Source organism: Loxodonta africana, chromosome 15 (assembly GCF_030014295.1).
Source record: "Loxodonta africana isolate mLoxAfr1 chromosome 15, mLoxAfr1.hap2, whole genome shotgun sequence".
NCBI classification, from domain to species: domain Eukaryota; kingdom Metazoa; phylum Chordata; class Mammalia; order Proboscidea; family Elephantidae; genus Loxodonta; species Loxodonta africana.
Window position 1 is genome coordinate 1,213,841 of NC_087356.1, and position 14,126 is coordinate 1,227,966.

At 44.7% G+C, this 14,126-nt stretch overlaps 2 protein-coding genes across 7 annotated transcripts in view; one reads left to right on the forward strand and one right to left on the reverse strand.

Annotated features, from left to right (window-relative positions):
• BUB1 (BUB1 mitotic checkpoint serine/threonine kinase) overlaps positions 1-8,705 on the forward strand; it is a 71,781-nt gene extending 63,076 nt beyond the window's left edge. For 4 of the 6 annotated variants that reach the window (XM_064268376.1, XM_064268380.1, XM_064268381.1 and 1 more), the window contains 6 exons: positions 1,445-1,560; positions 1,880-2,041; positions 2,201-2,358; positions 2,621-2,795; positions 4,482-4,588; positions 6,491-6,781. In XM_064268376.1, coding sequence (XP_064124446.1) covers positions 1,445-1,560; positions 1,880-2,041; positions 2,201-2,358; positions 2,621-2,795; positions 4,482-4,588; positions 6,491-6,686 — 914 coding nt within the window. In that variant the 3' untranslated portion in view covers positions 6,687-6,781. Of the gene's footprint in view, positions 1-1,444; positions 1,561-1,879; positions 2,042-2,200; positions 2,359-2,620; positions 2,796-4,481; positions 4,589-6,490; positions 6,782-7,308 lie in introns of those variants that run through there. The other 2 variants (XM_064268378.1, XM_064268377.1) reach the window with 2 other exon arrangements.
• Positions 8,706-9,087: 382 nt separating this feature from the next.
• LOC100660436 (two pore channel protein 2-like) overlaps positions 9,088-14,126 on the reverse strand; it is a 51,257-nt gene continuing 46,218 nt past the window's right edge. The window contains exons 20-22 of the mRNA XM_064268390.1: positions 13,782-13,925; positions 13,076-13,209; positions 9,088-10,060 (exon numbers count right to left, since the gene is read on the reverse strand). The gene's annotated coding sequence lies outside the window, so the exon portion shown is untranslated. The remainder of the gene's footprint in view (positions 10,061-13,075; positions 13,210-13,781; positions 13,926-14,126) is intronic.

Below are 14,126 nucleotides of genomic sequence, written 5' to 3' on the forward strand. Positions count from 1 at the left end.
AGTTCTAATGGAGTATTATATATGATTCCATTTTCTCTGTCTTAACATATTAAATGTTCCCAATTCCTCCCTCCCGTCGCTTTTAACGTTGCTGTCATTCATTTCACTTCTTTATGAGCCGTAATTGCTGAGTACGTTGCTGATACTAACGTTTTGCCCAAACTGTCATCTGCTGGATGGCCCTTTGCTCATGTGGGGCCGACCTGTGTGATTCTTTCTGAAGAACAGCTTTTAGCATTTCTTGCAAGGCAGCTCTACTGGTGACAGATTCTCTCAATTTTTGGGGGGAGGAATATTTCTCCTTCACTTTTGAAGGATAATTTTGCTGGGTACAAAATTCTGAATGTCTTTCAGCATGTTAAATATTCCATTCCTCTTGCTTGCATGGTTTCTGAAAAGAAATATAATTCTTGTTCTTTACACACGGCTTTTGTTTTCTCTGACTTTGAGGATTTTGAATATGATACACCTAACTGTAGTTTTCTGGTATTTATCCTGCTAGGTATTCTCTAAGCTTCCCTTATCTGTGGTTTGGTGTCTGTCATTAATTTTAGAAAATTCTCAGTATTATTCCTTCAAATTTTCCTTCCTGTCTATCTTCTGCTTCTGATGTTCCCATTACATATATGTTACACCTCTTGTAATTGTCTCATTTGTATTTGATTTTTAAATATGCGAATTAAAAAAAAATTTTTTTAACTAAGGATTCTATTAGAACTTCACCTCTGTAGTTGTCCTCCCTAAAACCAGTAGCCTCAGTGTAACCACAAGGAAAACAACAGAAGAACTTCAGTGGGAGCATCGTACATATGACCAAGCTTGTTGAAAATAAAGAGAGTCTGAGCTACATCACAGACTAAGGATCCAGGACAGCTAAATTGATGTGGGTGGACGTTAGGGAAAAGACTACTGAAGCCTGAGTCAAGTGTGTTTAGTCGCCATACCCAGCCTTGGTTCCTTGTTTTGTGGGAAAGACACCAGGGCTGTAAGGGTAACACTGGAACTCACTGTGTCATTGTAACTTGTAAATCAAAAACTATTCTAAAATACATTATCTATTAGAAATATTCGTAGTTATACTTTGCCCTTCTTAATCAGTATTAAGAAGTTTAACACTTCACAGAGAATTTTTTACTTTTTTTCTTATTTAACATCACAACAGTACAGCAAAGCAGGCAGTGTGGGTATTACCCATTTTCTGAGAAAATCGTTCCATAGAGGGTGTGCCTGAGCAGAAGCCTGGGGCCCAGCAGCCTGGACTTTGTCCTCCACTACAGATCATTTGATGATGGGGGGGTAGCTGTTTTGTGGTGGGTACCTAGCTTTCATCTAAGACTGCAACAGCATTTCCTAAGGCAGCTACATTCGTTTCACTTAGTAAAATGTAGGCACCAAGAGAGTTTGATAAAGTCTTTAATATCTTGTTGTTTTGATGTCTTCCAAGGTTCCTTGGTGATCTACATTGATCATCTTCTTGGAGAAGGAGCCTTTGCCCAAGTCTACGAAGCTGCCCAGGATGATGCAAATGATGCCAAAAGTAAACAGAAATTTATTTTAAAGGTAAACAACCTCAGGAGTTTTGCGTACAGTATAGAATGAATTTTAGAACTTGAGTTTGCCAGCTGCTTTTTTTTTTTTTTTTTTTAAGACAGTGATGTTTTTGTTCAGTTCTGTAGTCAGCAATTAGAAAACACAACTATCCTACAAGGATTCAGAATTGTCTCGCCGGTGAAATCGTTTTACAGCAAGCCCGTCACTGCAGCAACAGCTCACAGCGTGTCACCACTTTCTGCCCCATGCCATTGTTGGGACGGGGCTGCCTTCTGCTCTCATTTCCCTGAATGAGGCTGGGTATGAATGTCACTTACCTGATTTGCAGGTGCAGAAGCCTGCCAACCCCTGGGAATTCTACATTGGGACCCAGCTGATGGAGAGACTAAAGCCAAGTATGCAACACATGTTTATCAAGTTCTATTCCGCCCACTTTTTCCAGAACGGCAGCGTGTTGGTAGGGGACCTCTTCAGCTATGGGACGCTCCTGGTGAGTGGACGCATGTTCCTTTTTAGGGCGTGAACGTAACTAAAGTACATTTTTGTACCTTCTGTAATTGAAGCTTTTGTCGGGAGGACAGGTGCAAAGCTAGACCTGAAATTTAATTTTGTGCAGTCCACTAAGGATTCCATTTTCCATTGTTTGCAGAATGCCATTAACCTCTATAAAAATACCCCTGAAAAAGTGATGCCTCAAGCTCTAGTCATCTCTTTTGCTATCAGAATGCTCCACATGATTGAACAAGTCCATGACTGCGAGATCATTCATGGAGACGTTAAGCCAGACAACTTCATCCTTGGGAACAGGCAAGTGGTGCGCACGCAACGGGCTTCTTCTGCAGACATTTCCTGAGTAACCTGTTAGTGCGTGTTCTCGTGTGAACATTTCCTGAGTAGCCTGTTAGTGCGTGTTCTCGTGCGAGCATTTCCTGAGTAGCCTGTTAGTGCGTGTTCTCGTGCGGACATTTCCTGAGTAGCCTGTTAGTGCGTGCTCTCGTGCGAACATTTCCTGAGTAGCCTGTTAGTGCGTGTTCTCATGCAGCCTGACACTTGTTTGTGTTTGACTCAGGTTTTTAGAACAGGACGGTGAAGACGATGATTTCTCTGCGGGCTTGGTGTTAATTGACCTGGGTCAGAGTATAGATATGAAGCTTTTTCCCAAAGGAACTACCTTTGCAGCCAAGTGTGAAACATCTGGTTTCCAGTGTGTTGAGATGCTCAGCAAGAAACCATGGAGCTACCAGGTATACAACTAAAATGAGAGGTTTGGAAAAGTTTTCTTTCACTGTACTTCTCAGATTTTCAAAATCTATTTGAGGATCTGGTTAGTGTGAGCTGGTCCTTGAACAGTAGTTGAAGGTGGGATGGAACTTAGAGCTGATGGAACTCAAGGGTAAAACTGAAGAACACTGCCTTCTTATTGGTCAAGTATAGATTCCATCCCCAGAAAAGGAAAGCAGGTAAATTCTGTGAGCTGATGCTTAATGGTCTGAAGCTTCCAGAAAGAAAGCCATTCCATGAGGAGCACACCTGGTTCCCTTTGTGGCCAGGGTGACGGGGAGACCTAGTGTGCCCAGTCCAGGCTGATTTGGAGCACGGTATTGGGTACACCTGTGCTCCTCTCACAGGTGAGGTGGTGGACTCAGACTTCCAACTGATGATGTTGTCGGATCCGAGGGTGTCAGAAACGGATTGTTACTATCCTGGGGCAGTTGTAGTAATATGCCCCAGGAATCTGCCTCTAACCCCAGCACAATGAATGTTCTCTGTGTTTTCAGTGACTGTGTAGAGAGTAACCCAAAACCCACTACTGACGAGTCGATTCCGACTCAGCGGCCCTACAGGACAGAGTAGAACTGCCACATAGGGTTTCCAAGGAGCGCCTGGCAGATTCGAACTGCCAACCTCTTGGGTAGCAGCCGTAGCACTTAACCACTACGCCACCAGGGTTTCCTACACACGGAGTATAGATGTTAATTAAACAGCACACCAAGCTCAAGTTAAAAAGAAAAAAAAGTAAATTAAAATTCTTAGCAGAATTTTCAGCAAACTAAAATGTTGGATGTCTAGTAAAGAGAATACTAATTGGAATAAACAGAAAGTTTTGAACCTGGTTAACAAAACCAGCTGCACAGGTTCTGGGTGGGAGGTGTGGCTTCCAGGAGCTCCTGATACAGAGGGGAAGGGGTAGGGATTTTAGGTGAGGGGCATTTCAGTTATTCCTAGTCTGTATCACTACCAGTGAGACCAGAGGGTGTATGAACGATGGTGTATGTCTACTGGGACAGTGGGGTGAATAGAGGTAGTCGTCTTCTGTCCACGCTGCAGCATTCTTTTCAGTTGTGAACACATCACACCCAGAGAGGAGCCTGGGGCACAGTTAGAGAACTCTCACCAGAGCCTGGGTCAGGAGTCGGGTGGACTTCACAGCTGGCAACGTGAAGAGGGCTAGAGCAGTTCATGTGCCCTTGGCAGGATGAAGGATACAGAAGCTCTGGAAGACAGAACTTTCCAGAGGGCCACCATGGAAGTTGGTAGGTTGTCTGCTTCCAACGGAAGCCTTTTGGCAAAGCCTGGATAGACATTTGGTAGAGCATGTCGCTATGAGTCGGAATCGACTCGACGGCACTGGGTTGGTTTTGGTCTAGGGCATGTCAGTGAGCTGTCTGAACAAATGGCTTCCATAATCCTTTAAGGGTGAAATCACGGGATTCGCTCGCTTGTTGCCTAAGTTAGAAAGTTGCCTAAATTAAAAAGACCAGACAGAAGACAACTATCTCTACCCATCCCACCGGTCCCAGTAGATACTGCAGCATCGTTTACGTGCTCCAAGGTCTCACAGGTGGTGACAGAGACTAGATATCATTAAATGCACCTCCCCTGACAACTACTGTAGTTGTCTATAATTATGGCTTACATCTTCTTTATAGATTGATTACTTTGGCGTTGCAGCGACGGTATACTGCATGCTCTTTGGCACTTACATGAAAGTGAAAAACGAAGGAGGAGCCTGGAAGCCTGAAGGTCTCTTCAGAAGGTGGGTATCAGCATTGGTGCTGTAGCGACAAGAGAACAAATAGACTAGAGAGTTGGGTTCCGTCGGGGGGGAAGTGGATTCTGTGTCTGCACGGAAAACCCATGTCTTGGGCAGGATGTGAAATGGCACAGCCGTGGCACAGGGAGCCTTGTGACCCTGAGCACGGGACAGAGTTTCACCTCGGATCCCCGATTTCCAAAAGTGGGGCAGACACCACCCTCACAGAGTCACTGAGGCGCCCTGACCGAGCGGCTGGCGCCCTGTACAGTCAGCTGTTGCCCTTTGCCCTTTAGAGAAGTTAGCTCACACTCACAGAACCTCGGGTTTTTGCCCGTTTGTTTCCTGTCTATATGAACGGGGATAATACTGATCCTACTTTCCTCAAATGCTTACTGTTAGGAGCAAAGGAAATAACGTCTGTGAAGGTGCGTCGTAAATTACAAAGTAACGCAACGAGGCAGCTAGCGAGCTGTCGTGGGACAGGCTTTATGGCTCAGGACTGTGCGCCTTCGGTCTCTAAAATCACAGTGAAGGTTGACTAGAGAGCCGGACGGCGCGCCCAGTGTAATGTTTGAATGAACTGTCAGCGGTGTGTGTGTAAGCCGAGTATTTGGTACATGGGTGTTCATTACATATTATTTATATATTTTTTTAAGGTATAAAAACACACCAAAAAGTACACTCATCTTAAGTATACAGCCTGATGGATTTTCACAAATGTTTATACAAAATAAATTTAAACTGGATATTCCTCTCTTCACCCTGCCTTCCAAAAAATAAAAAAAAGATGAAAGAGCCAGGAATAATTTTATGAGATGTACCATGCTGTACTCAGGCTCAAGCCTGGAGGAAGACTTTATAGCAACTGTGCGTACTTTGCCTAATGAGTCATCAGATTCGGTGGATACTGTCTTCTTTGTCCTGCCCGTAATCCAAGGAGCAGAGAGTTTGTTATCCAGCAAGGCTTCCAGCTCCACGAGCCTCCGGTGCGCCCACCGGTGTGGAGAGGCTGTGACCTCAGCCCGCCCAAGACAGTGGCTCAGTTTGCTGTCTGGAGCCCGACTTCAGTTGCGTGCAGCTTTGTCCCCAGCACCTCATCTCCGTGTTCTCGGGTGTTTGCAGTCAACTTTAATGATTACAGGACTTGGCACTCAAGCCCGAGCTCTATTCTGGGTCCCAGCCTGTCCACCTGGCCTGGCACATAGGCAGTCAGGCTCAGAACCATTTGGCCAAATTATCAAGGCCTAGCAGTATGTACAGCTAGCCAAAAGCAGATATATTTTCTTTAAAAAAAATAGTTTTCCCACCAAAGAGCTATTACTAAAGCCTAGATTTTTCTTTTTTTAAGCTTTATTCTTTTTTTTTACTGTATTTTTGATGAAGGTTTACCCAGCAAATTAGGTTGCCGTTTAACAACTTCTATACATATTGTTCAGTGACACTGGTTACGTTTTTTAGGGTGTATCAGCATTCCCGTCACATCCATTCTGGTTGTTCTGTTTCCGTTATTTAGCTTCCCTGCCCCCTCTTACCTTCTTAACTTGGCTTTAGCATAAATATTGACCATTTGGTCTCATATGGATGATTATTTAAAGGAGCACAGTACTCACGGGTGATATTGTTTATTTTATGAACCAGTGTATTATTTGGTTCAAAGATGACCTCCAGGAGTGGCTTCAATTAAGACTGTGTATCTTAAATCTTCTTTTTTTTTTGGAACAAGGTATGTATAGACATTTAATTAGATCCTTAGGTTCTCTTATTTATAGTAGATTCAGTGTTCTCATTCTCGATTTGTGGTATTTTAAGTTGCATTTAGTTGAGAGTTGTTATATTATGGGGTGGTATTGCTGTTTATGTTGAAGGCTACATTTATCTGTTGTTTGTGCTTTGTCTCTTCAGGCTTCCTCATTTGGACATGTGGAGTGAATTTTTTCATATCATGTTGAATATACCAGACTGTCATCAGCTTCCATCTTTGGATTCTTTAAGGCAAAAGCTGAAGAAAACCTTCCAACAACACTATTCAAACAAGATCAGGACCCTGCGTAACAGGCTGATTGTGCTGCTCTTAGAATACAAGCGTTCACGGAAGTAACAGTGGGTGAGAATGCTCCCTGGAGGTCACTTTGTAAGTGCCAGCCCCATTTATTGTGTAAATGTTCGTTAAAAATAAAGTCCACAACATACGTCCATGTGACTCAGTCATTGTAGATATTTCAACAAATACACCACACAGTAAGGCCCCTGTATGGCAGTTAATCAGGCCCTTCTGGCAGACAAGCCCTTGTGAGAATAATTTGGATGTCAACACTACCCAGGAATCACTTTTTAAACACTGACCTGTTCACATTGAACCTAAAAAGGGCCAAAATAGCTTTTCTTTTTTCCAAACAAGAGGTCTTGTGTTTGTATAAAACATGAACGTTCCCCCCACATCCGTGGGACTTCAACTTTCCTGTCCTTTGCTGTACCTGTTCTTCATCACTATCCATGGGAAATATTACAGGTGTAATTAAATTGTCATGCCTTTTTTTTTTCTTTTTTTAAAGTACCATTCAAAGGAAAATTTTGCATCTCGAAAATAGTGTTATAACCTTTATATGTCAATCGGGTCTAAAGATACAGCATTTATTAACTTTTAAAGCTGGACATGTCCTAGAGCTGAACTGACCTTGCTTCCTCCTTCCCTTCGTCCCTTCTTTGCTTCGCATCGTAAGGAAACACATCTGGCAATGGCGCAGACTCCAGGGAAAGAGCCGGTGCTTCCTTCCACCCTCGTTTCCAGCCACCATGTTTCCCGTCCCAGAGGCAGCCACCGCAACTCACTTTTTGTGAGTCCTCCCTAAAGTGATTCCGTGCATATTCGTATAGACTGTTACAGATTAAGTTACGTTCCCCCAAAAGTATGTGTTGTAAACCCTAACCTCCATGGCTGTGGTTGTCCCATTTGGGAATGGGTTGTCTGTTACCTAAGCGAGACAGGATTAGTGTAGGGTGTGTCGTGAGTCAGTCTCTTTTGAGAGAGAAAAAGAGATTAAACAAGCAAGCAGAGAGAGAGATGGGGTGAGAATAGATCCAAGCCACATGGAGATTTCCAAGGAACCAGGAAGCAAAAGCTGAAGAGACAAGGACCTTCCTCCAGAGCTGACAGAGAGGGAAAGCCCTCCCCTAGAGCCAGCACCCTGAACTGGGACTTCTAGCCTCCTAAACTGTGAGAAAATAAATTCGTTCATTAAAGCCACCCACTTGTGGTTTTTATAGCAGCACTAGATAACTAGGACAGACTGTATGTTTTACACAACTAACCAATTTCTACATCTTGCTTTTTTTCACTTAACCTGTAGTAGAGAATATGATAGTACGTGTAGAGTGGTCTCGTTCTTTTTAATGGCTTTATAATATTTTATTACATGGCATATCTGTAAATCCCTAGAAGTAGGATTACTGGGCCAGAGGTGGGCGCATTCAGAATTTCCAGTCAGCATTTTTGAATAGTCCAGAGGGGCTGTACCAACATATATAAAAGTCCCTGTTTCCCCACATTTCCAATATCAGAGGTCAGGTTCTTTGGCCTTTGACAGTCTGACAGGTGGAAAAATACCTCCTCACTGTCTTAATATGCGTTTCCGTTACGAATTAGAGCAAATATATTCATATAAATTAAGAGCTATGTGTTTTCTTTTTTTCTGTGAACACTATCGTTTGTCCATTTTTTGGCTGGATTATCTTTTTCTTGTTGATTTATAGCAGCCCTTTGTATAAGGGGCACCAGTGTTGGTCCCAGTTTGTCATTTGTCTTGACTTTTCTTGAAGCCTTTGTTGTCAGGAAGAAGTTTTTAAACTTTGTTTTGTGTTCTGACTGATAAAGTTTTAAATGACTTTCAGGTTTTCTGCCTTAAAAAGCCACGCAATTGAAAAGTTGGGAAAAAAAATTCTCTAATTTTTTTTATAAATACTAGGACTAAACTTTTTTGGTCGCCATTTTGAATAGGATCTAATTTTTTTCCCAGCTGGAAGTTTGGATGTATGAAGCCTATTGATTTCTGGAAAAAGTTTTCAGTTGATTCTTCTGGAGTTTCCAGATAAACAGCATCATCAGGGAAGAGCGCTTGTTTATGTCGTGCGACGTCCAGCTTGTGGTGACTGTTCCGTCTGATTCCTTTACTGCCCTCAGAGGAGGGTAAGGAACGGCGGCGTCCTCGTCTTCTGCTGCAGTGGTAGCTCTCCTAACGTGTAGCCACTGAGTTTAATGATGCCGGCTTAGTGGTTGACATAGACATTTTTAATCAAGTTAAAGAACCATCTGTTTCTGTTTACAAGTAAATGTGAACACGCATGAACACTTTCACAGCTTTCTTGCCCATCTTTTCAGCCTACTGGTCAGTTACATATGAGTCTCCTATACGGATGTACCATCGTTTATTTAACAAATCCCTTATTTAGAGACACTATATTGGTTTCAAAATTTTATTGGAACAAAACAGTGAGTACAGGTGCAAACGTGTCTGTGGGATAAATTACTAGACCAGGGTTTGCCAGGTCAGAGGGTAGATACGGAACGTATCAACAGATTTCCCTGCTGAACGGTCGTATTGAAGTGTCTTTCCAGCAAAGTGTAAGAACAGCTTTCCCCAGAGCCTTGTCCTGTGTGTTGTCAAATTTGAGGGTTTTGTTCAGGTGAAAAGTTATGCTTCGTAGTTCAGTTTGCATTTCTCGTGTGACTGAAAGCTCTGCTGAAACCTGTCCACCTGACCCTGCTGGTGTGAAATACCAGTGGCACAGCTTCCAGCATCGCAGCAACACACAGGCCACCACAGTACAACAAACTGACAGATGGGTGGTCACTAACCGTACAGCTGGGGTAGTGGTGTCAGAACCTGCCTAACTTTGGGGGAAGATGACCAGAGTTAGCCTGAAGCTGATCCCTGTGAGGTGGAGGTCAGACACCTCCTCTCTCCAAGCTTTTCACCAATTCTGACATCAGGCGTCCTCCCATGGCCATGGCAGTAGCCACACGGAACTCACAGACCACACTTACCGGGAAGTGGTTTATTAAGGAAGCAACAGGGTACAACTCAGGATCAGGAAGCAATGTAGGCAAAATCTGGAAGGTTCCCCCAGAGAGGAGAGCATGTCCTTCTCCAGTGCTGGACAGCTCCTCTCGACTGTGCAAGCAAACAGGCCCTTCTCTACCGTGTGCCCACTCAGCTGTGCAGGGCTCCTCTCGACCCCCTTAGGACAGAGTTCTCGGAACCCTCAGGAGAGACCTCTCTGCCTTTGGCCTCTATGTATCACCACTGACTCTGCTGCAGAGCCCCTTCCGGGCCTCTCGATATCTTCAGTGTTACAGCCTTTGACCAGTGTTACAGCTCTTTTTAGGAGGTTTCTCCCCTCCTTTCTCTCTGCTTCTCTCTTCTTGCCTTTTCTGCTTTCTGCATCTTCTGTCTTTCTGTCTGCCAACCTCTGTGGCTGCAGATAAAGGCAATGTGTCAGTTTCAAGGCATGGCCCTCCCTCCCACCAGGGCCATGAACTGACCAATCCCCTTTCAGTAGACCACAGACACTTCATTTGCATAAGTATATTGACCAATCCCTGTAAGGTGTATAAAATAGGCCAATCACAGGGCAGGCTGCAGCCTACGACCAGACAAAAAGTACCAAACCACTAGTTGTTTACAGCTTACCCAGGAAATGCCAGTAAACCTGGACAAAAGTAACAAACCCTCTGGGGCAGAAAACTAGGGCAAAGGTAAAGCCTCAGGGCTTAGGGAGAAAAATCTCCCAAGCTGTTTTTCCAAAGGATCACAGCAAAAGGCCACATGAAGGATCTCATTTCATCACATTAGCCATTAAAAAAAAAAAAAGCTGCTGCAAAGTCGATTCTGACCCATAGCAACCCTATAGGACAGAGTAGAACCGTTCCATAGGATTTCCAAGGCTGTAAATCTTTAAGGAAGCGGACTGCCACATCTTTCTCCCGCGGAGCGGCTGGAGGATTCTTTGAGTTGGCAGCCAAGCACTTAACCACTGCGCCACCAGGGCTCCTCACATAGCCATTAAAAAAAAAAAAAAAAAATAGGGAAATGGAAATTAAAGCCACAATGAGATATCACTAACGTATTAGAATGGCTAAACAAAAATTACTGACACTTCCATGTGCTCGTGAGGCTATGGCACAGCCGAGTCACGTATTTAGTGTGAGTGTAGAAAGGCACACCACTCTGGAAACTAATGCAGCAGCTTTTTATAAGGTTAAACGTGTTCACAATATGATCCAGCAACCCCACTCCTGGTATTTAACCTCAGAGATCCAGGGATATAAAGAGCTTGTGCTTGAGGTCTAAACATCAAGAAAAGTCTGCATTTGAGTGAATGAGATTCTCCTTGCTGATGCCCCCTGGACCTTTAGGGAATTGGGACACTTCCCAATTTAACACCTTCTTTCTGCTGGGATGAGGGCAGGGCCAAGGAGGTAATTACACTTTGTCTTCTTTGAGTTCCTCTGTCCTCCACCTGCTGAGTCAAGTTCCTCTAAAACCTCCCGTGGAACATTCAGAAATTTGTGTTGTTAATAAGCCCTAGGCAAGTCAGTTTGTTGTATTTCTGCAGTTATGTCGAATGAAGGCAGGGTTCAAGCACTGTAGTTTGTGTGTGAATACAGTTCAGATAACTTGGGTGCTCTGGTACATTTGAGGAACCTTTAATTGTGTGATCAGGGGAATTTGTGGTTGCAAATTACTCTTATTTCAGTGTGATAGAAGATTAACCCAGCAATTTTCCAAGTTAATGTGTAATCCTGGGTTGTTGCTGTTTGGTGCCATCGAGTTAATTTTGACTCACAGCGATCCCATGTGAGAGAGTAGAACTGGCCCCTTAGGGTTTTCTAGGCTGTAATCTTTACGGGTGCAGACTGCCAGGTCTTTTCTCTCCCAGAGCTGCCAGATGGGTTCAAACCGCCAGCTCTCTGGTTAGCAGCCAAGCACCTAACCATTGCACCAGGCCGGAAGAGAACACTAAAGGGCTACTTCGTGACGTTGGGGCTTGTCGGCCTCACGAGGGCAACACACACAGCGTACGAAGCTTGGTTTCTGATTCTAGATTTGGGGAAAGGGTTTTGCGTTAAAGTCACAAGCCACGATTTTGGACAAATCTCGGATTTGGAGCCTTCCTAGAAGTCAGATCTCATTCCCGTCTGCAGTCAGAAGAAACTTGCTGCTTTCGTCGTGTTCCCTTGAGTTGATTCCCACTCAGAAGAGACACCTGAAGTTCCTTCATCTTCTAGTTCCACAGACTTTTTTGAAACTGTATTCAGTAACTTGGAGAAGGCCTCTAGTCCGGATGGATTTGCCTGAATCTCTAAATAATCGTTAATGTTCTCCCGAAATGTTTTTATTTTGAAAATAATGTGATCTAAGTTGATGAATTGCACATTTATTCAGACTTGGAGGGAAGTCGAAAATGATCCAGGACAGATCTCATCAGCTGAACCCACATTAAGGTTAACCCTCAAAGTGTATACAAGGTCCCTAGGTGGCACAAACGGTTTGTGCTCGACTGCTATCCTAAAGGTTGGTGGTTTGAACCCACCCAGCAGCATCATGGAAGACAGGCCTGCGTTCATCAAGATCACAGCCAAGAAAACCCTGTGGGCAGTTCTACACTGTAACATGAGTCAGATCAACTTGGTGGCACCAAAAACAACCAAGTGTGTACACAACTAAGCACCAGTAAATAGAGCCAGATTTGTTTTGTTTTCCCTTTTGAAAATCTGCTTTCAAAGGGCACCAAGACTGAGAAGATGAAGGCGTTGTTTTCTCAAACTAAGAACTAAATGGTTCGTCGGTGACAGGCGGCTATGGTACCTTGGGCAGGGAGGACACTCGACTTCAGCTTCTTGCCCCTGTGGTCCTGTCCTCTCTTACCTCCAGCCCACTGGCTGTTACACTCAAAAGCATCCTCCATGTTACTCATACCAAAAACTCGACCACCTTGTTTTCTCGGCACCGCTGCTGTCCATGTGGTCCCCGGTCTGCACCACGACCTTCACGTGGTAATAACTTCACAGTCTGGTTCCCTAGCAACAGCCTCGTCCCCACTATGGGAGGCTCCATCCAAGCTAAGTGAGTGACGTACTTCGGCACTAGTCTTTTTTGTCCACATGCCTGGTACAATCTATGGCGATCACCTTCATGGCAGACGTAAGTTATTCGTCTGGGTTAGGAAAATCCTAAGTGGTCTCGTGCACACATGGCGCTTACCTGCTCAAGGACAGAGCTCTGCATCTCAAGGACAACAGAAAGGGACGCAACACACATCTGTGTTGGGAAGGAAAAGAGACCTCAGCTTCCTCCACTCAGTGAGGCTTAAGTTTCCTGAGGACACAGCAGAGCTGGGTCTCACTGTCTCTTGAAGACTGAGCAGGGTCCAGCCCATTCTACACACTCAAACATCAGCTGGACTCAGTTCTAGGTTCAGATTTAATACCTGTCTTGGCCGAGGCTTTTCCCATTCATCCTTGGCCACTGTTCCTAAGTTGTAGCGAAGAATAAGGCTGCTTCCTCAGGAGATTCTGGAACTCCTGTTCCCAGCACCTTTTCCCTTTGGATTCACCCTGTGGACTAAGACAATTATTCTAAAATCTGTTTTCCCTAAAACACGTTGTTGTTGTTGTTAGCTGCCGTTGAGTTGGCCCCTGACTCATGGCATCCCCGCAAACAACAGAACAAAGTGCCGTGCCATCCCCACAATTGCCTGAAGAGACACTGATGGAAAACCACAAGCATGGCCTGTGCCTATCTGAAATGCGTGCTCTCCAGGGCTGGAAGCACAGGTTGGAGGATAGTTGGGTGTCTGGCATGGCACAAAGCCACACCTTTCTCTGTCACTGATCCTAGGAGTCATCTGTCTCCCTCATCCCTCAAGGCTGAGTTAGTTGTCCCGTTGGTTCCACTCCAGAATGGGTCAGACTCATCCACTTCTGAATTCATTAGGGTAGAGACAGGCTCTTTTTATAGGCAGGCTAAGCCACTGTAACATGGAGCACCGTGGCACGGAGCACTCCTACATTCCCTTCTCCCGTTACAGTCTGGGGTAAGCCATCCTGCATACAGGGCTTCCATGAGTCCTGATGGTTGCCACTTCTCAGCCTGTAAAAGGGGAGACAGAGTGGGGGAAGGTGGGGAGAACATACCCCATTGTTCCCAAGGGCCAGACCTGCAAGGTGCAGACATCAGTTCAGCTCATAGCCAAAGGGCCAGATACAATCACATGGAGACCAGTCTGTGATGTGCCAGAGAGGAGCCCATGTGCCAAGATGTGGGCCGATTGGAGTTCACTGAAAGCAAGCAGACAGACCTAGGGAAAGTCAGCATCCCTGACTGGCCTGCTCCCCATCCCTACGTCCCTACCAGAGATGGCGTGCCATGGACAGGGCTGTGGTGCCCCCTGGTGGCCACTGAGAACTAAGTTTCTATAGTAATTTGACCCAATAATTTTGACTCAGAGTCTTTGCTACTGAAGTGCTCACACGTTAAAG